Raw genomic sequence first — 21,194 nt, forward strand, 5'->3', positions numbered from 1 at the left:
AGTAAATTACACATTTCTCTCAGCCTCTACAGATTTACCTCAGTAAATTACATTTTACTTAGATTCTGCAGATGTGCCTCATTTACTGCCGTAGTTTTGACACCCACTCGCAAATTTAACGTTAATCCCTGACCCATTAATGATCTTGGCATTAGAAGGGGAACATATATAAATTAAGTTTCTGGCACATTTAACTGTAGGTATCCGTTGGTATGTAGCATTTTAGCAAACCCTAAGATTTAATCCAGTCAGAGCGCTCACTGGGCTTGACCGAATACAGGTGGGATTTAAAATAGCAAAGCCAATTCAAGCCAGGTGGTGGCGCTAATTGTGGAACTCTAACTTGCTCCAACTGCATTAAAGTGAGAGAAGCAGAAGATTTTGTCGTGGTAAGCAGTCCATGCGCTCGGACAGTGTTGTTGGCGGAACAGAGACCAGAGCTGAACTATTGAAGGTAGGAGTCCGACACTTTACCACTCATTGTTCTTCATTCACTCTGGGACAAACAGCTGGAGACACGTTTGAGTTCTGGAAGTAAGATCTGATTGCTTTAAAATAGATCAGACACACAGAAGCAGCTTCACTCAGACAGAGCTGAGTAACGTGAGCTGCTGGGCCAGAAGATTTGGTTGATTGTGTTTTCCTAGTTGGGTTTGGCAAATGGAGCTGTTTGCTTCTGATTTATTCATGATGTATACTACATATGCTACATGTAATGGTAATGGTTGGTGTCCACTGCACTAGATGACAATAGAAAAGCTATATTGTAGAATGACAATAGAAAAACTATATTGTGCTGTATCATTTTGAGGGGAAAAACACAATGAACAACCAACAGGCTGCAACATCCACAAGTATATAATATGAATCACCAGAAGTTATGAGTTGTAATCGTGCCATAGGTGTGCAGACCAAGTTTAGGGACACAGTATGAGATAGGGGGCATCTAAGAATGTGTAATTTGACTTTTTAGGTAATACAGTAGTTTTGCTGTTTACTAGACTAACTGATAAAATTACACCACTATCACCTGTTTCCATTAAAATGATTTTATTTAACCATGGAATGAGCCTAGTACTTTTTGTGTGTTTCCAATCAAGGGATGGGTGTTTTGTTTTATCTTTTAGTTCCATGCAGACTTGCTGGATTGACCTCTTTTGTTGGAGTGGAGCTACATTTCCCTTTTGTGTTTTGTGTCCAGAGGTTTTCAGCCGCACTCCTGGTGAGCCACTGTCCTGTGTTTTTCTTTGATCAAGTTTTTATTAGCTTTCAACAGACATGTAGCTTACAGTCCTGTTCAGTGTAAACAAACATGAATAGGTACAGTCAAAATTACAGTCAATACAAGCACATAAAAACACTGTCACAGCAGGTAAGAAAATAAGTATAGGGTGAGTTTTGCGGGCCTTCATCTAATGGACTAGTACTAAATTTTTTAAAGCTGATTTAATTGCATCCCATGCCAATATTGTAGCTGGTTTAGCTTTTTTATATCATTGCAGTAGTCTGCTCAAGGGAGACAATATCATAATAGATATTGTTGCATATTTAGATCAACCCAATTATCTGTAATAGTCTTGTTAGCAGTGATTAGACCGACAAAGATTAATCATTTTTAAGTTAAGTGAAGAGTCTATCATTATTTAATAAACAGAGACATGGGATTTGGTTCATAGGAATTTCAAGCATATCAGACAATGTTGACAATATATAGTCAAAGAATTTGCTAATCTGAGTGCAGTCGCAAAAACATACGCAGAATAGTGCTGATACAATCAGCGTTGCAAACAGTACAATGGCTCAGGAATGTTATACAAAATAACTACAAGCAAACTACTTTTTCAGTATTTATGAAAAGTGCTGAAATGGCAAGATCAAAGTGCACCTCAAACATTTCCATCCACTTACAACATGAAACACACACTTCCCATCAAGAAGTTGATCAATATAGGCAATGAAATCTAGCCCATAGAGCCTAGCCGACTAATAGTGATAACACAAGCACTCCAACCTGGTCAAAACAAGATATCCTACTGAAACGGGTCTTCTTTTTAGATGACTTAGACCCTAAACAAAGTCCTACCACATTGTATACACAATGAAGATTTACAAGGAGCATTAAAATACGATTTTAACAAATTTAATCAGTTTTTCAATCATCTGGACCATGCCCATTTACCATTGACTACATACTGGGTCTATGTGTCAAGGCAGTGTATTATGAAAATGTTTGTGATGGACAAGTAACCCGATGGCGATGCGTAAAACTCAGTAATCCCTGTGTAGGGAAAGAGAACTGAGAGCAAAGTAGAAGACAAATTTACTGTTAAAAGAATACTAAATATTTTGAGGATTTTAAGAAGATTGGTGGTACTCCAATTTGAGAGAGAGACAGAGAGAGGGCCACTGTTCTTCTGCTATTACCTACCTCGTCTGCTTCAACTTATTTTACTTCATATTAAGCTTGGCCTAAGTGCATGGAACTGAGAATAATCGCTGATGTGCCTTGGCATCGATTGCTGAACTCCGGAGTAGTCACTGCGATAACGATAGAAAACACCGTAAATATAATCAATAATCACAATTTTTAAGCTGGAAAATGTAGTGCTGATTAATTTTAGATATTGCACAGGCTTGGTACATACTATACTGTAACAAAACAGTGTTAGATGCATAGTATGTATCTGAATAATGCATTGACCTATATTCAATTCTCATGCAGTTTTACAATTTCAGAAAAACAAAAGCCTGAGATGAGATTAAGTATGTGCGTTTGATATGGCTGATCAGGTAATTGGCTTTTCCACAGCAGATTGAAGTTTATGCTTTCTTTACTCTTTCTGCCAGATAATCTAAGTAGGGCATTCACAATTTAGACTATTTTTGTGGCATTTCACATTGAGTTTAGATTGTCTTTTTCATTTTCTTCTTCCAGAAATGAATTTCGTCCTGCTTCAAGACTTTTACTGCTTGTAGAGTGCACTTTTGCAAGCCAGAATATTCTAGCAAGAGCAGTGTTCAGCTGTTCAAACAGGTAAAATACAAGAATGGCATCCAGAAGACGCTCCAGTACCAAGCAAACATCATTTGTTTCCCTTCACATGAAGACTTCTCACAGACTAACACAGAAACTCAGCAAGGAGAGAACTCACAGCTGCTCAGAGTGTGGAACGAGTTTTAATTGTTTGAATGCTCTCAAAAGACACCAGCGCATTCACACAGGAGAGAAGCCGTATTACTGCTCAGAGTGTGGGAGGAGTTTTAGTTGTCAGAGTAATCTTAAAGCACACCACCGCATTCATACAGGAGTTAAACCATATTACTGCTCAGACTGTGGCAAGAGCTTTAGTTGTAAGAGTAATCTCAAAGCACACCACCGCATTCATACAGGAGTTAAACCGTATCACTGCTCAGACTGTGGCAAGAGTTTTAATGTTCAGAGTTCTCTTAAAATACATCAGCGCATTCACACAGGAGAGAAACCGTATCACTGCTCAGAGTGTGGAAAGAGTTTTAATCGTCAGAGTCATCTCAAAGAACACCACTGCATTCACACAGGAGTTAAACCATATTACTGTTCAGAGTGTGGCAAGAGTTTTAGTTGTCAGAGCCATCTCAAAGCACACCACCGCATTCATACAGGAGTTAAACCATATTACTGCTTAGACTGTGGCAAGACTTTTAATCTTCAGAGTAATCTCAAAAGACACCAGCGCATTCACACAGGAGAGAAGCCGTATCACTGCTCAGAGTGTGGTAAACGTTTTAATCAATGGACTACTCTCAAAAGACACCAGCTCATTCACACAGGAGAGAAGCCGTTTCACTGCTTAGAGTGTGGCAAGAATTTTAGTCATCAGAGTCATCTCAAAACACACCAGCGCATTCACACAGGAGAGAAGCCGTATCACTGCTCAGAGTGTGGAAAGAGTTTCAGGCGTTCTTATTCTGTGAAGACACACAAGTGTATTAAGAGCAGTGGTGGAAATGGGCAGTAAATACGGCAACCTTAATACCATGCCTGGAGTCTGAACGGAACAGTGCATTCGTCCCCAATTAAAAAAAAAAAAAAAATCTAAATAAGAATTTTATTTAAACATTGTGGTTATTAAAGAGAAAACCCACCTTTACTGTTTTGGAAGTATGAGCATAAAATGAAATGCTTTCCTGTGCTGAACGCCAACATCAAGGTTGTTAATGTTGTTTGTTAGTTTGCATTGTGTGTTATACGTGTTTTATTGTTTCTGGGGTTGTGGGTGTTTTGTGTTGGGGGGGGGGTTAATCCTCTTGGGGTGGAAGTCTGTGGCTAATGGTGACCTTCCGCATTGTTTCAATGCAATGTTATGATCCCTGTTCCTGTTGTTCTTTATTAAAGACCATTTAAAGAGCAAAGTGTGACTACTTTGTGTGGTGGTACAACACTGCTTAGATTTTCACACATTTTCAAATGATGTACTGAATCTTTACTGCTCTGATTCCAGCCTGTAGCTAAAGTACATGTGTGTGGTTCTTACACATTGTTATTGACTGCAGCAGGAATAAAACCCACTTCAACCTCTTACTATGTTGACATTGTCTTAACTGGTAGAGAGATTGTTCAGGGAGGTGCTAAGGGAGTTCTAAATTAGTAATGACCTCATTGTTTTGTAGATTTAAAAGGTAAAGTACAAGATAGATGGCATGCTCAAATGCTACTGACATAAGAACCATCATTCAATGCTCTGAAGAACTGGCATTCCTCACTCTCCACACCAACATCCATTGCGATTATCTCTCCAATGTATCCCAATCACAGAATCACTGTATTTGAAAGCCCTCTACAAATATGAATAGACCAATGTCAAGAGAAAGCAGCTTGTCTGGTGTTTTATATAATTTTGCAGATCAATCCAGAATGCTTTTCCTGCTGGACATGACCAAAAATAAATGCTGTATAGTTTCAGAGCCACCTTCACAACATATATCAGTGATGATTTTCATCCATTTTGAATCTTCGAATAACAGTCTTCACTGGGTAAATTTGATGGATTATTTTATATGATAGCTCTTTAATCTTAGTAGTTATAAAGTAGTTGTTTGCTGTTATATTTTTCCAATCCTTTTTATTTTTCAAACATCACAATTACATAAATTACACCCCCAGATTTTATGATTGTGTAACTGCAACTGCTCCAAAGTACTCACAAAAAAGATTAAAACTTTAAAATTATGTAAATGCAATAAAGAACTATTTGTGCAGGTATGTGAGTCAGTTTGTATTTTTGTGTGTAATTCATATAAGACTTGCAATAGCCATGCTGTACTTAAGCTGCGTTTTCATTACAGTGAGCCACATCACTTCCATCGCCAACACTGTCCGCTTTGGGGACACACTGATAAAACACGTGGTATTTCTTCAGCAGCTGTTTCCGACTTCATTGAGGGTTACCTCCATGATGTCTTGGGGCAAACGCCTAGGCAGCATTGCTGCTGTGTAGTTCAGCTTAGCTGTACAGTCAAATGCTTCTTTTACGAGTCGTGTATTGTTTTCTCTAGCAATGTATTAGATTAGCCCTAGTTATGCTTTCAGCCCAGTTTATCTCTACTACTTACCAGCAAATTTAAGAATAATGCCTGTAACTCTCCTATAACTGCACATCAAGGTGTAGGACTGGGTAGCATTTCTTTTGGCCCATGTTTCCTCTGTCTTTGGCCTAGTCACGAAGTTAGGAAAGACTATTTTTGTTTCTTTATTTGCGTGCAGGTAAGTTAGTTCTCTAATCACCCAGCTACATCTAGTATTTTTGTTGATTTAGTGCATGCCCACTCTGACTTCTATCCCGAGTTGGTTAAGAAAACAGCAGAAAAGAAAGAAAATAACAAAACTTGATTTGCTTATACACTGACTTATGTTTTATGTTATGACTATTGCAAAACTCCTAGACAGATCATAACAGGCCTGACTCAGATTAACTCTTGCTGACATCATTAGGATGTTCATGAGGGACACCATCTTTGTTGACTGAATCTCACCAATGACACACTGTACAGTTTTGTTCCTGAAACAGTCAAAGTCTGCAATACAATAGCTTTGATTTGTAATTATGAATCAATGTGTGTATGCAATTAATTATGTAGGTTTTCTAATTTCCATACAATTTATATGAATGAACTATGAATTGAAAGACCTAAATGAATCAACCAGGTCTGTGTTGATTTCTTTCTTTAAGCTTTTGTCTTGGTTAAGCCTTTGCTGTAAAGTTATGTATGTTTTTGTGAATTTTAACCTTCTGAGATTATTTTTTTCAATGTATATGTATTTGTATTCTCTTAATAACATTTTAATGTTCCTGTAAACCTAAAAAAAATACTGCAATCTATTTTAATAATCTATGAGTGGGCTTTTTTCCTACATTTCTTAATTTTGATGTGCTGTGGTAAACTGAACAGCTTTACCTTGCAGTTAACCTAATAGATGTAGGCTTCTTTTTTGTTGATCCATAATGTCATCTACTTCAGAATCAAAATCACTTTATTTCACTAAATATGTTCCACACACAAGTAATCTGTCACCGTGTGTGCACACATGTAACATCCTAAACAGACCAGACATGGACACAGAATATAAGAAATTCTAAAAAAAAAGATAAATAAGTACAAATAGAATTATGTGAATAAACGACATTTATATACAAAACCACTAACATGGAAAAAGCAAAGGGATGTGAATTTGTAACACGTAAATGTATATCTATGTGCAGAGAACTATAATTTACAGTCTATTACAGGATGATAAAAACATTTATACAGTTGTATATGGAACCACAGTACTGTGGTTCCGAGGAGTTACAGGGGGAGGATACAGTTATACAGAAAGAGAGAACTGTTGTTTGTATATAGTGAATATGTGCTCTAAGCTCACTGGAATAACTGTTCATTTTAGAGCGTCTGAACTGAAATGAACAGTTCAGCTCTCTGGAGTAAAGCAGCACCAGAATCTCTTAAATCCTAACAGCTGAGAAATAACATCAGAATTTCTGCCCAGCACAGCAAAAATTTCACTGTTGCAGTCTTCAGGGTCATAACTTCTTCATTACAGTCCTCAACAAGAACACATAACATAGAACATTCAGAAAACATTAAAAAAGGAAGACAAAAGTGGCACCTTCATAACAACAAACTGATTAACGTAAGAGTCAAGAAAGCAAAAAAGGAACTCAACAAGCCAAGCACACTGTCAAATGTTTGTGAAAACATCAGTCATTGCATCTGAAATACACTATATTTCCAAAAGTATTAGCTTGTCTGCCTTCACACACCAGTCAGACGCACGTCGTTTCGCAAGACACAATCACACTCACAAGTAAGTGGGTTCCTAAGTGTGAGAGAGAAAGAGAAAGAAAATGAAGAAGTAAAAAAACTCAATCAAACCAATCTTAACAAGGCCCAAAACCTTCATACTGTACACTATATTGCCAAAATATTCGCTCGCCTGCCTTCACACGCATATGAACTTGAGTGACATCCCATTCTTAATCCATAGGGTTTAATATGATGTCGGCCCACCCTTCCAGCTTTAACAGCTTCAACTTTTTTGGGAAGGCTTTCCACAAGGTTTAGGAGAATGTTTATGGGAATTTTTGACCATTCTTCCAGAAGCGCATTTGTGAGTTCAGACACTGATGTTGGATGAGAAGGTCTCTGCTCTAATTCATCCCAAAGGTGTTCTATCGGGTTGAGGGCAGGCCAGTCAAGTTCTTCCACAACAAACTCGCTCATCCATGTCTTTATGGACCTTGCTTTGTGCACTGGTGCGCAGTCATGTTGGAATAGGAAGGGGCCGTCCCCAAACTGTTCCCACAAAGTTAGGAGCATGAAATTGTCCAAAATCTCAGATTTTCTCTGATGAAGCATTAAGAGTTCCTTTCACTGGAACTAAGGGGCCGAGCCCAACTCCCGAAAAAAAACCCCACACCATAATCCCCCCTCCACCAAACTTTACACTCGGCACAATGCAGTCAGACAAGTACCGTTCTCCTGGCAACTGCCAAACCCAGACTCGTCCATGGGATTGCCAGACGGAGAAGTGTGATTCGTCACTCCAGAGAACACGTCTCCACTGCTCTAGAGTCCAGTGGCGGCGCTTTACACCACTGCATTTGACGCTTTGCCTTGTGCTTGGTGATGTAAGGCTTGGGTGCAGCTGCTCGGCCTTGGAAACCTATTCCATGAAGCTCTCTACGCTGTTCTTGAGCTAATCTGAAGGCCCCATGAAGTTTGGAGGTCTGTAGCAATTGACTCTGCAGAAAGTTGGTGACCTCTGCACACTATGCACCTCAGCATCCGCTGACCCCACTCTGTCATTTTACGTGGCCTACCACTCCGTGGCTGAGTTGCTGTCATTCCCAATCACTTCCACTTTGTTATAATACCACTGACAGTTGACTGTGGAATATTTAGTAGTGAGGAAATTTCACGACTGGACTTGCACAGGTGGCATCCTATCACGGTACCACGCTGGAGTTCACTGAGCTCCTGAGAGCGACCCATTCTTTCACTAATGTTTGTAGAAGCAGTCTGCAGGCCTAGGTGCTTGGTTTTATACACCTGTGGCCATGGAAGTGATTGGAACACCTGAATTCAATGATTTGGATGAGTGAGTGAATACTTTTGGCAATATAGTGTACTTTATTAGCACAGATATACTAAATTAGAAAGGAAAAAAAAAATTATATTATATTATATTGAAAATTTATATTGAACTTTTCAACATATATTACAAATGAATATATGAATATGAAGAAGCACGCCTCACTGGGTGTGTGAGCTGTTGACCAGACATGGTGTTCAGCACAGGAAATTATATTTCATTTTATGCTCGTGCTTTAGAAACAGGGTAAAACAAAAATTGGTGGTTTCCCCTAAAAACAGTTTGAATTCTGGGCTGGAAGCACCGTTTCCATGAGACTTTTACTTCCAGAATGTGTTCATGTTACACCCATTGCTGCACGTTTTCACCACTGCTTTTGGTGCACTTGTGTGTTGTCACAGACTTTGAACACCTAAAACTCTTCCCACACTCTGAGCAGTGATACGGCTTCTCTCCCGTGTGAATGAGATGGTGTTGTTGGAGATGACTCTGTTGAGTAAAACTCTTCCCACAATCTGAACAGAGATACAGTTTCTGTCCTGTGTGAATGCGCTGGTGTATTTTAAGATGATTCTGTACAGTAAAACTCTTCCCACACTCTGAGCAGTGATACGGCTTCTCTCCTGCATGAATGCGCTGGTGTGTTTTAAGATTACTCTGTTGAGTGAAACTCTTCCCACAATCTGAGCAATAATATGGTTTAACTCCTGTGTGAACACGCTGATGTTCTTGGAGATTACTCTGCTGATTAAAACTCTTCCCACACTCCGAGCAGTGATACGGCTTCTCTCCTGTGTGAGTGCGCTGGTGTATTTTGAGAGTACTCTGTTGAGTAAAACTGTTCCCACACTCTGAGCAGTGATACGGCTTTTCTCCTGTGTGAATGCGCTGGTGTATTTTGAGATAACTCTGATGATTGAAACTCTTTCCACACTCTGAGCAGCAATATGGCTTTTTTCCAGTGTGAATGAGCTGGTGTATGTTGAGAGTACTCTGTCGAGTAAACCTCTTCCCACACTCTGAGCAGCGATACGGCTTCTCTCCTGTGTGAATGCGCTGGTGTCTTTTGAGATGACTCTCATGATTAAAATTCTTTCCACACTCCAAGCAGTTGTGATTTCTCTCCTTGCTACGTTTCTGTGTTTGTCTGTGAGATTTGTTCATGTGGAGGGTACCAGATGATGTTTGCTGAGTACCACAAAGTCCTCTGGATGCCATATTTTTATGTTTAACCTGTTTCAGAAGTTCAACGTCCCACTTGGTGAAATGTCCTGACTTGTTTACAGGAGCATATTTAAGCCGGGCAGGAAAGTGCAGTACTTGAAACAGGCCATCATTCATTTCTGGAAGAACACAAAAAGACAACCTAAACTTTATGTGCAAGGCAACAAAAGTAGTCTGATCCAAATCACAAATGCTCCACTTAAATCAACTGTCAAAAAGTGTAAAAAAAAACCATTTACATCTAACATGGAAAAGCCAGTCACCCAAACTCTTTAAATAGGCATATAGACCATTGAGGTTGTGTGGCTGCTAATATTGGAAACTAAACTGGATGTCCTCATGCCAAAAATGACTGGGACAAAATGATTCCTACCTCAATAGATTTTATCCTATGTACATTTTTCCATTGAATGTTACTGTATCCTCTGCTTTAGACAATTTCAGAGCATAATCAATTATGTGATCTTGTAAACAGCCATGGGCTCATCTACAGCTGACTGGGTATATGAAACTATAGATAGATTACTTTTACAAAGCATGAGAAGAATATTAAATAAATCTGAATACTTTCTGCCTATAAACTTTAAAACTGCATTAAGAATTCAGTTATGGACATCTATTGAAGTCAAGGCAGGATCTGGAAGATCGAGAAATATCTCTGAAAAAAACTGCTCAGGGGTTGGCCGATGTCTACCTAACTACCTAACTAAATAAATCTTTTTACCTCAAACAAAAAAAAACAAAACAATGACACCAGTTTTCAGTTTCATTTAGATCAGAGTTTCCCAGTTCCAGTCCTGGAGACTCCACACTCTGCACGTGTGTACTTTCACATATCTAACACTACAAATTCAACACATAAATTGATTAAATGCTGGATTGTGAGTGTTAAAGTAGGGACAGCTCAAAAATATGCAGAGTATGTAGTCTGGGATTGGGATCATCTGAACTAGACCATTAAGCTCCTGAATGACACATTACACCCCCCTCTAAACAGACCTTAAACACCCACCATAGACACTCCTACCAGCTCTTAATCTACCAGCCATTAACCACCAACCCCTACTCAGATATTCACAGCTCTCAGGAAGAACTTCAGATTATTCTAGAAACAAACTGCTGTTTTTGCACCAGATGGGTTTAACTATTTGTACCAAGCTTGGATAATGTCAGCATATCAGTCTACATTTTTACATTAATTACAGCTCCACGTTCAATATGGCATGATCTGTTTCTGCACATTGTTTTTATTTATTGTTGAATGATTGATAAGATCTACGTTATGTTTTGTTTTTTTATCATTGTTATTGTTATTAATATTGTTATTACTGTTATTGATATTTATGTTTACAAATTGACAGTGGAGCAGATAGTCTTGCATATAAAGGACTCATCTTGACTGTTTGTTTGAAAATGAAGGAGGTGACTTGATAACATTAGAACATAAATGAACAGAAGCTCATGGGATGAATCACAAAAAATCAAGAAAAGTTCGTTGGGAAGCAAAAACAATATTTTAATTCACTAAATAAGAACATTATTACTACAATAAATTAAATGATATGTGTTCCAAGTATATGTAGTATTAATCATGAATAAAATAGATATAAACTGCTCTACATTTGCCACACTCAAGTAAGAAAAACATTATCAACCAAATCTGGCCCAGCAGCTCACATTACTCGGCTCTCTTTTGAATGAAGCTGCTCCAGGGTGTCTGATCTATTTTAAAGCCATCAGATCTCAAACATGTCTCCAGCTGTTTGTCTCAGAGTGAATGAAATGTGGACAGATTCCTACCTTCAATAATTCAGCTATGGTTTCTATTCTTATAACAACACTGTCTGAGCGCCTGGACTGTTGACCACAACGCAAGCTTCTGCTTCTGCACTTTAGCGCTGTTGGAGAAATTTAGAATAACAAAATTAGCGCCACCACCTGGCTTGAAGAATTTTATATTTCCACCCGTATTCAGTCAACCCCCGCCTCCAGCGCTCGGATTGAGTAACCGCATAGATAATCTTTGGATTTATGCAGCACTGAGATGCATCTTTAAAAACAAATACTTTAAATTATAATGTGCAGATAAACTTTAATGCAATAACACAACCAGCAATGGACGCACATTTTTTTTAAAACTGTAACTGCTAAAACTGAACAGTTCGTAAATAGTAGTTCTTTATTTCACTCAGCCTCTGTAGATTTACCTCAGTTAATGCCTTATTTCATTCAGCCTCTCCAGATTTACCTCAGTTCATGCCATATTTCATTCAGCCTCTCCAGATTTACCTCAGTTCATGCCATATTTCATTCAGCCTCTCCAGATTTACCTCAGTTAATGCCTTATTTCATTCAGCCTCTTCAGATTTACCTCAGTTCATGCCATATTTCATTCAGCCTCTCCAGATTTACCTCAGTTAATGCCTTATTTCATTCAGCCTCTCCAGATTTACCTCAGTTAATGCCTTATTTCATTCAGCCTCTCCAGATTTACCTCAGTTCATGCCATATTTCATTCAGCCTCTCCAGATTTACCTCAGTTCATGCCATATTTCATTCAGCCTCTCCAGATTTACCTCAGTTCATGCCATATTTCATTCAGCCTCTCCAGATTTACCTCAGTTCATGCCATATTTCATTCAGCCTCTCCAGATTTACCTCAGTTCATGCCATATTTCATTCAGCCTCTCCAGATTTACCTCAGTTCATGCCATATTTCACTCAGGATCTTCAGATTTACCTCAGTTAATGCCTGTATTTCATTCAGTCTCTCCAGATTTACCTCAGCTAATGCTGTATTTTACACGGGTACTGCAGGTTTACCTCAGTTAACGTATCATTTCACTCAGACTCTACAGATTTACCTCACTAAATGACATATTTCACTCACACTCTGCAGATGTACTTCATTTATTGCTGTAGTTTTGATACCCACTGGCAAATTTAACGTTATTCCCTGACCCATTAATGATATTGGCATAAGAAGGAGAACATGTATAAATTAAATTTCTGGCACATTTAACTGTAGGTATCCGTTTGTATGTAGCATTTTGGCAAACCCTGTTAACCTTGCTTGGCTATTTAGCAAAAGTTTAAACTTTAATTTATTGTATATGAACTAAAATCATTTGAATGTTCTCTGAATGTTCTAAAAGTAATAGTAATTTTTATAGGATGATAATCATTTTAGTTGAGAATGATAAAGTGTATTATAGGCTTGCTCTGAAAAGGCTGTTTTTTACATTCTGTCCAGTTTTGAACGGCTGCAGTTTGGCAGAATTTTTTTCTGTACATTATGGTATTTAAATCAATAATTTAATATGCTTTTACCCAAACAGAGCGCTGGAGACGGGGCTTGACCGAATACATGTGGGATTTAAAATAACAAAGCCGATTCAAGCCAGGTGGTGGCGCTAATTGTGGAACTCTAACTTGCTCCAACTGCATTAAAGTGAGAGAAGCAGAAGATTGTTGCGTTCATCAGTCTACGAGCTCAGAGTCGCTGGAAAAACAGAAACCAGAGCTGAAATGTTGAAGGTAGGAATCTGTCCGACACTTTAACGCTCACTGTTCTTCATTCACTCTGAGACAGACAGCTGGAGACACATTTCAGTTCTGGAAATAAGATCTGATGTCTTTAAAAGAGATTAGACACCCAGAAGCAGCTTTATTTAAACCAGAGCTGAGTAATGTGAGCTGCTGGGCCAGAAGGTTTGGTTGATGGTGTTTTCCTAGTTGGGTTTGGCAAATGGAGCAAATTGTTTCTGATTTATTCATGATGTATACTACATACGCTACATGTAATGGTAATGGTTGGTGACCACTGCACTAGATGACAATAGAAAAGCTATATTGTGCTGTATCATTTTGAGGGGAAAAAGCATAATGAAGAACCAACCCTCTCCAACATCCACAAGTATATAATACGAATCACCAGAAGTTATGAGTTGTAATCGTGCCATAGGTGTGCAGACCAAGTTTAGGGACACAGTATGAGATAGGGGGCATCTAAGAATGTGTAATTTGACTTTTTAGGTAATACAGCAGTTTTGCTGTTTACTAGACTAACTGATAAATTACATCACTATCACCTGTTTCCATAACAATTATTTTATTTAACCATGGAACGAGCCTGGTAATTTTTGTGTTTCCAATCAAGGGATGGGTGTTTTGTTTATCTTTCAGTTCCATGCAGTCTTGCTGGTTTGACCTCTTTTGTTGTTGGAGTGGAGCTACATTACCCTTTTGTGTTTTGTGTCCAGAGGTTTTCAAATTCAGTCCTGGTGAGCCACTGTCCTGTGTTTTTCTTTGATCAAGTTTTTATTAGCTTTCAACAGACATGTAGCTTACAGTCCTGTTCAGTGTAAACAAACATGAATAGGTACAGTCAAAATTACAGTCAATACAAGCACATAAAAACACTGTCACAGCAGGTAAGAAAATAAGTATAGGGTGAGTTTTGCAGGCCTTCATCTAATGGACTAGTACTAAATTTTTTAAAGCTGATTTAATTGCATCCCATGCCAATATTGTAGCTGGTTGGGAATGGTACACAAAATAACTACAAGCAAACTACTTTTTTAGTTTAGATGAAAAGTGCTGAAATGGCAAGATCAGAGTGCACCTCAAACATTTCCATCCACTTAGTATGTGCATTTGATATGGCTGATTAGGTGATTGCTTTTCCACATCAGATTGAAGTTTATGCTTTCTTTACTCTTTCTGCCAGATGATGTAAGTAGGGCATTCATTCTTTAGACTATTTTTGTGGCATTTCACATTGAGTTTTGATTTTTTTTGTCTTATTCATTTTCTTCTTCCAGAAATGAATTTCGTTCTGCTTCAAGACTTTCTACTGCTTGTAGAGTGCACTTTTGCAAGCCAGGACATTCTAGCAAGAGCAGTGTTCAGCTGTTCAAACAGGTAAAATACAAGAATATGACATCCAGAAGACGCTCCAGTACCAAGCAAACATCATTTGTTCCCCTCCACATGAAGACATCTCACAGACTAACACAGAAACTCAGCAAGGAGAGAACTCACAGCTGCTCAGAGTGTGAAATGAGTTGTAATTGTTTGAGTGCTCTCAAAAGACACCAGCGCATTCACACAAGAGAGAAGCTGTATTACTGCTCAGAGTGTGGGAGGAGTTTTACTGACCTGAGTAATCTTAAAACACACAAGCGCATTCACACAGGAGAGAAGCCGTATCACTGCTCAGAGTGTGGCAAGAATTTTAGTCGTCAGAGTACTCTCAAAACACACCAGAGCATTCACACAGGAGTTAAACCATATTACTGCTCAGACTGTGGCAAGAGTTTTAATTTTCAGAGTTCTCTCAAAACACACCAGCGCATTCACACAGGAGTTAAACCATATTACTGCTCAGACTGTGGCAAGAGTTTTAATTTTCAGAGTCATCTCAAAGCACACCAGCTCATTCATACAGGAGAGAAGCCGTATCACTGCTCAGAGTGTGGTAATCGTTATAGTCATCATAGTTATCTCAAAACACACCAGCGCATTCACACAGGAGAGAAGCCGTATCACTGCTCAGAGTGTGGGAAGAGTTTTAATCAACAGAGTTCTCTCCAAATACACCAGCGCAGTCATACAGGAGAGAAACCATATTACTGCTCAGAGTGTGGAAAGAGTTTTACTGAGCAGCATACTCTCCGAAGACATCAGCGCATTCACACAGGAGAGAAACCATATTACTGCTCAGAATGTGGAAAGAGTTTTACTGTAAAGAGTAATCTCCGAACACACCAGCGCATTCACACAGGAGAGAAGCCGTATCAGTGCTCTGAGTGTGGAAAGAGTTTTAATCGTCAGAGTAATCTCAAAATACACCAGCGCATTCACACAGGAGTTAAACCATATTACTGTTCAGAGTGTGGCAATAGTTTTAGTTGTCAGAGTCAACTCAAAGCACACCAGCGCATTCACACAGGAGTTAAACCATATTACTGCTCAGACTGTGGCAAGAGTTTTAATCTTCAGAGAACTCTTAAAACACACCAGCACATTCACACAGGAGAGAAGCAGTATCACTGCTCAGAGTGCGGGAAGAGTTTTAATCAACAGAGTTCTCTCAAACAACACCAGCGCGTTCACACAGGAGAGAAGCCGTATTACTGCTCAGACTGTGGCAAGAATTTTAGGCATCAGAATAATCTCAAAACACACCAGCGCATTCACACGGGAGAGAAGCCGTATCACTGCTCAGACTGTGGCAAGAATTTTAGTCATCAGAGTCATCTCAAATCACACCAGCGAATTCACTCAGGAGAGAAGCCGCATCACTGCTCAGTGTGTGAGAAGAGTTTCAGGCATTCTTATTCTGTGAAGAGACACAAGTGTATTAAGAGCAGTGGTGGAAATGGGCAGTAATGAGTGCAACCATAATACCATGCTGGGAGTCTGGAGGGAAACAGTGCATCTGTCCCCAATTTAAAAAAAATCTAGATAATAGTTTTATTTAAACATTTTTTTAAAGAGAAAACCCATCATTTTTTTACTCTTTTGGAAGTACGAACATAAAATGAAACATAATTTCCTGTGCTGAACACCAAGTCAAGCCATGCACTGAGCACTCAAAGGTCCTCAAGCACCCCTTGAAAACCTTTCAGTTTGATGCTGAATGCTGAGCTGAAGTCCACAAACAGAACTCTAGCATAGGTTCCAGCACTGTTGAGATACTGTAGCTTGAAGTGCAAGGCCAGTGCGGGGCCAGTGCAGGCCCTCGAGGGTTCCGGAGGCATGGCCATGAAGATGTGCCATGAGAAGAGGCTCATGGGAGGCATGGGTTCCCCATGAAAAGGAACATCAAGGTTGTTAACGTTATTTGTTAGTTTGAGGATGCATTGTGTGTTATATGTGTTTTATTGTTTCTGGGGTTGTGGGTGTTTTGTGTTTGGGGGTTGGTCCCAGTGGGGTGAAAGTCTCTGGCTAATGGTGACCTTCCCCATTGTTTCAATGCAATGCTATGTTTTCTGTTCCTGTTGTTCTTTAATAAAGAACATTTAAAGAGCAAAGTGTGACTACTTTGCATGGTGGTACAACACTGCTTATATTTGCACACAAATTTTCAAATGATGTATTGATGTATTTTCTCTGCACTGATTCCAGCCTGTAGCTGAAGTACAGGTTTGTGGTTCTTACACATTGTTATTGACACTGCAGCAGGAATAAAACCCTCTTCAACCTCGTACTTTGTTGACATTGTCTTACCTGGTAGAGAGATTGTTCAGGGAGGTGCTAAGGGAGTTCTAAATTAGTAATGACCTCATTGTTGATTTAAAAGGTAACGTATAATATAGATGGCATTCTCAAATGCTACTGACATAAGAACCATCATTCAATGCTCTGAAGAACTGGCATTCCCCATTCTCCACACCAACATCCATGTGATTATCTCTCCAAAATATCCCAATTTAATGTACCTTTTAGTACTGCAGAACGGTTAATACCAAGTGAAACCCAGATATTATTACCTCATTTATTGTTCCAAATATTTAAATCTGATAAGCAAGAGTGCATTTTTACTTAAAAAAGTCTGCCTTAAACCTCTTGCAATATAAAAAAATGTGTTCCATTCAATCTAGTCAGGAGTACTTCTAATAACATTTAAGGCAGCAGACTAGTCTCTGTAGGAATGACTGCAGGTCAAAGTTTTGATTACAGATTGGAGAAGATGAGAAAAGTTAAGCTTATTTAAATTTAAGCTGCATTATTATATAGTTAATTATATATGTATATATATATATATACATATATATATATTGTTCTCCCACCAAATCTAACAATAATCTGAGATGTTTCTCAGAGCCTCAGATTTGACTGCAGACTTTTCAATGTGTTTATTTATTTATTTATTTTTTGAAGGTTTGGTCATGTTTGGCGGACAAGGCAGAAATTGCTTCGAGGATGTCACTTTTCACAGACGAGCTAATTTCAATTGTTTACTCGTGAGTTTTTCTGGAGTTTGGAGAGGCCAGAGTATAATGAGGTTCCGGGGTTGTTTCAACACGATTTGCAGAGAGTTTCTTCCATCTTTAAAGTATGTCTCGTTTTGTCTCACCTCTCCTCTTGGTCATCAGAGCTTCAGTTTAGATCACCTTAAGGAATTTACTCGCTGTCCAAAGCAAAAATCAAGTTGTCTAACCACAAAACCTCAGGGAGCCCTGACAGAGCAGCAGATTTCTTCCTCCCACAATGCCGCCTTTTTAAAGAAAATCCTTCTGTTTTGAAGACATGTCTGTTTTGATACTGACTGTTCGAGTATATCACCTCGGGAAAAAGCCAGGCTGTCAGCTGAAACATTAGCACATACTTCTCCTCCTTATAAAGCACTTTTCTCAGAAATCTTTCAGCATCTATCAGTGTATAAGATCTTAGCGTTGAGCTCCTCTTTTCTCTTGAAGAGTGTTTATGAGGAAGAATTCAGAAACAGGAATTTCTTATACAGATTGGGGCTTTATTTCTAAGACAAGGAACACGTGATCTTAAGAAAAAAACATGCTTCCTTCGGGAAGTGTGAAGATCTAAAATGCAGCCATATAGATGGGCATTTTATGGAAAACTGTACTCATGATTTCTGCAGATGATGTCAAAAAATGAAACATGGTCTATTTAGTTAGTTTAGTGCATCACAGATATTTGTGGTAGCAAAATGAAAAGATTGAAAGGAGGCGTTTGTTTAAGAAGCTAAAATGGCATTAAAAGGGCTCGTATCTTATCTCTTGTGATGATTCCATTTATGCCGTTTGTGTGGGGTTTTTTTTTGTACCAAAATGAGTCATAATACATTTTTTACATGACTGTTTTCCAACCTTTCTTCATCCCTTAGAATTAAACCAGTTTTATTACTGAAACTCATAGAGTCATATGTGTAAATGACTTCTGCTCTGATTGGCTGCTCTGTATTGTACCTCATTCAAAAAAGTGCTCCAGGCTGAAACACTTTTAATTTCAGTGAAAATGGGCGGGGCTAAACTGCTGTAGACTGATTGGTCATATGCACGCAAAATTTTTGTGACGCCACAGAAAAGGTCAGTTAGATTCCACATATAGACTTTACGGACTGACGAAAGAATGGTATGTTCTGAAACCTTAAAAATGTTTATGAACTACATCCACTTGTTTTTGAGGACTCCTTTTGTCGTGATAAGAGAGCTACCATAAAGGAATCAGAAGAGGAGAAAGTTCCCAGATATTAGGTTTGTTTTGAGGGCGAGTAAGTATTTTTCTGTTAAGTTACACAACATTATTAGCTTATCTTATCTAGATAGATTAACTTATCTAGATAGCTTTGCTCCTATGATCCACTTGCTAGTAAGTAACATGACGTGCTTCCAGGTGTTAAACCATTAGGGAGCGAGAGTGATGTTACGTCTTGTTTTTATGACAGACATGAGGTGAGAACAGCTTTATTATAGGATGGAGTGGGACATAAATTGAGACAGAATAGCTTAGATACAAATTGTAAGTCCTTTTTTTATTAATTGTCCTTATTTCACTTAAACTGTGCAGTGTTGACATACATGGAGAGTTCCATAACTTCTTATTAATGTGATATTTAGAGAAAATAAACATTTATTAGCTTTTAAGTAGTTATGAGAGAAATATCTTTGAAATTTAGATTTTACTATGAAAGGAAAATTATTATCAACCTGTCATGATCAAACCCAGGAGAAATAACTGACCACAGCTGGAATTCTGACCAGTGTTAATATACTTGAGAAGTGTTTTCTTCTCCAGCCGCATTATAATCATTTAAACCGCTGCATTTTCAGGTTGTAATTCTTATGGCGAGATTTGTTCGGTATGTTTTTTCGCTGTATGTTTTTCTTTCCAAAAGCTGTTTAATATCTGCTAAACAGATCTTGCTCCCAAAGTTGAACCCTTGCTGTTACCCAAACAGAGCGCGGGATTTGAATACGGGTGGGATTAAAAAGAACGACCATTCCGCCCGTTTCCGTGACCGCGGGTTCCATTGTGAAAAGGGTTCCAGGTGGTGGCGCTAATTCTGTAACTCTAACTTTCTCCGACTGCACTAAAGTGGAGAAGCAGAAGATTGTGTTGTGGTCAGCAGTCCACGCGCTCAGACACTGTTGTTGGAGGACCTGAGACCAGAGCTGAACTGTTGAAGGTAGGAATCTGTCCGACACTTTAACACTCATTGTTCTTCATTCACTCTGAGACAAACAGCTGGAGACACATCTGAGTTCTAAAAAATAAGATCTGATTGCTTTAAAATAGATCAGCCACCCAGAAGCAGCTTCATTCAGACAGAGCTGAGTAATGTGAGCTGCAGTTTGTCTATGATTTTATTCATGAGTTATAATATATATTCTATTTGGAAAACCAGACAGTTAATTTATTGAGGTAATAATGCTTTTGTCTACAGGATTAAAATGGCGTTTTTTGCTTTCCAGCCAGCTCTTTGGAACAAGCTTTGTGATTCTTTGTTTATCTCATGTGTTTCTGTTCTTTTGTGTGCTAATGTTATCAAGTTTCATGAGATTATGTGTATTTTTGGGTTAAACTGAGATTAATTTGGGTCCTTGATCTTTTCACGTTCTCTCTAGACAGCATGAGTGTGATGGGGTGGGTAGTCATATTCCTGATGAAGACCTTTGTGGTCCAAACAGAACCTCATTCACACATAAAAGCATAAGTGACAGTTTTGTTGTAAAAAGTAAAAAAGACGTATTTATTTAAAGTGGTCTATAGGGCTCCAGCATTGAGTTCGGCTGCTAAACATGCAAAACAGAATATTTATTAACACCTTAACATGAAAAATGACCTTACATTTTTGCACTAGGCTACATTATTTTATTTTAAAGATGGTATGTTTTTAATTTCAAAATTTCTCTGACCCTAGAGGGGGGTCCGGGGGCACACTTCCCCAAGTTAATTTTTTATTTATAAGGAACTTTGTGCTCTAAATAGTTGTGTGCTTTAGTAATTTAATCATAAACACACTGTGTTTGGGTATGATTGGTGAAGGCACAGCACGAAGATCACACCCACAAAGCATAGTAAAGGAGTTCACAGATGGTCAAAGAAAAAAAAAATGACTAGAGCATACATTTCAGTCCTCAAAGAAATGAAGGAGAAGTGTTGACCTGGGTTCAACTGGTTCATTTTAAATATAAAACACTGAACAGAGAATACACAGAAAAGTAAACAGAGTAAACATTAAAATTAACCTAGCATTACATGAATAGTCTCAGAGGCTGAAAATGGTTAGATACATTGTCAGAGCATGTGCATGACAATCTTGTATGTTTGCTACCAACCAATGGTACAAATTTGATCAAAGCGGGCTGTCACA

General features: G+C 38.5%; 4 protein-coding genes across 5 annotated transcripts in view; 3 read left to right on the forward strand and 1 right to left on the reverse strand.

Moving 5' to 3' along the window:
* LOC118803449 (zinc finger protein 850-like) overlaps positions 1-4,113 on the forward strand; it is a 58,340-nt gene extending 54,227 nt beyond the window's left edge. Inside the window, exon 6 of the mRNA XM_036563932.1 lies at positions 3,176-4,113. Within this exon, the coding sequence (XP_036419825.1) occupies positions 3,176-3,998 (823 nt within the window). The 3' untranslated portion in view covers positions 3,999-4,113. The remainder of the gene's footprint in view (positions 1-3,175) is intronic.
* Positions 375-17,063, forward strand: LOC118803450 (zinc finger protein OZF-like). Of its 2 annotated transcripts, XM_036563933.1 has the most exons (5): positions 375-454; positions 1,128-1,222; positions 13,192-13,390; positions 14,039-14,136; positions 14,677-17,063. In XM_036563933.1, exon 5 carries the CDS (start codon positions 14,792-14,794, stop codon positions 16,244-16,246), a length of 1,455 nt encoding a protein of 484 aa, XP_036419826.1. In that variant the 5' UTR covers positions 375-454; positions 1,128-1,222; positions 13,192-13,390; positions 14,039-14,136; positions 14,677-14,791; the 3' UTR covers positions 16,247-17,063. The 2 variants fall into 2 exon arrangements, with proteins under 2 accessions (XP_036419826.1, XP_036419827.1); XM_036563934.1 differs by lacking the exons at positions 1,128-1,222; positions 13,192-13,390 and having other exon boundaries at positions 379-454.
* Positions 8,566-11,815, reverse strand: LOC118803455 (zinc finger protein 239-like). Its single transcript, XM_036563939.1, has 2 exons — positions 11,654-11,815; positions 8,566-9,972 (listed from the first exon to the last, which is right to left on the reverse strand). The coding sequence occupies exon 2, from the start codon at positions 9,968-9,970 to the stop codon at positions 8,972-8,974; it is 999 nt and encodes a 332-aa protein (XP_036419832.1). The 5' UTR covers positions 9,971-9,972; positions 11,654-11,815; the 3' UTR covers positions 8,566-8,971.
* A 2,607-nt stretch (positions 17,064-19,670) lies between the features above and the next one.
* The window catches only part of LOC118803447 (zinc finger protein 850-like), a 50,937-nt gene continuing 49,413 nt past the window's right edge, over positions 19,671-21,194 (forward strand). Inside the window, exon 1 of the mRNA XM_036563930.1 lies at positions 19,671-20,006. The gene's annotated coding sequence lies outside the window, so the exon portion shown is untranslated. The remainder of the gene's footprint in view (positions 20,007-21,194) is intronic.

The sequence above is a fragment of the Colossoma macropomum genome, unplaced genomic scaffold (genome assembly GCF_904425465.1).
Source record: "Colossoma macropomum unplaced genomic scaffold, Colossoma_macropomum, whole genome shotgun sequence".
Classification (NCBI taxonomy): Eukaryota; Metazoa; Chordata; class Actinopteri; order Characiformes; family Serrasalmidae; genus Colossoma; species Colossoma macropomum.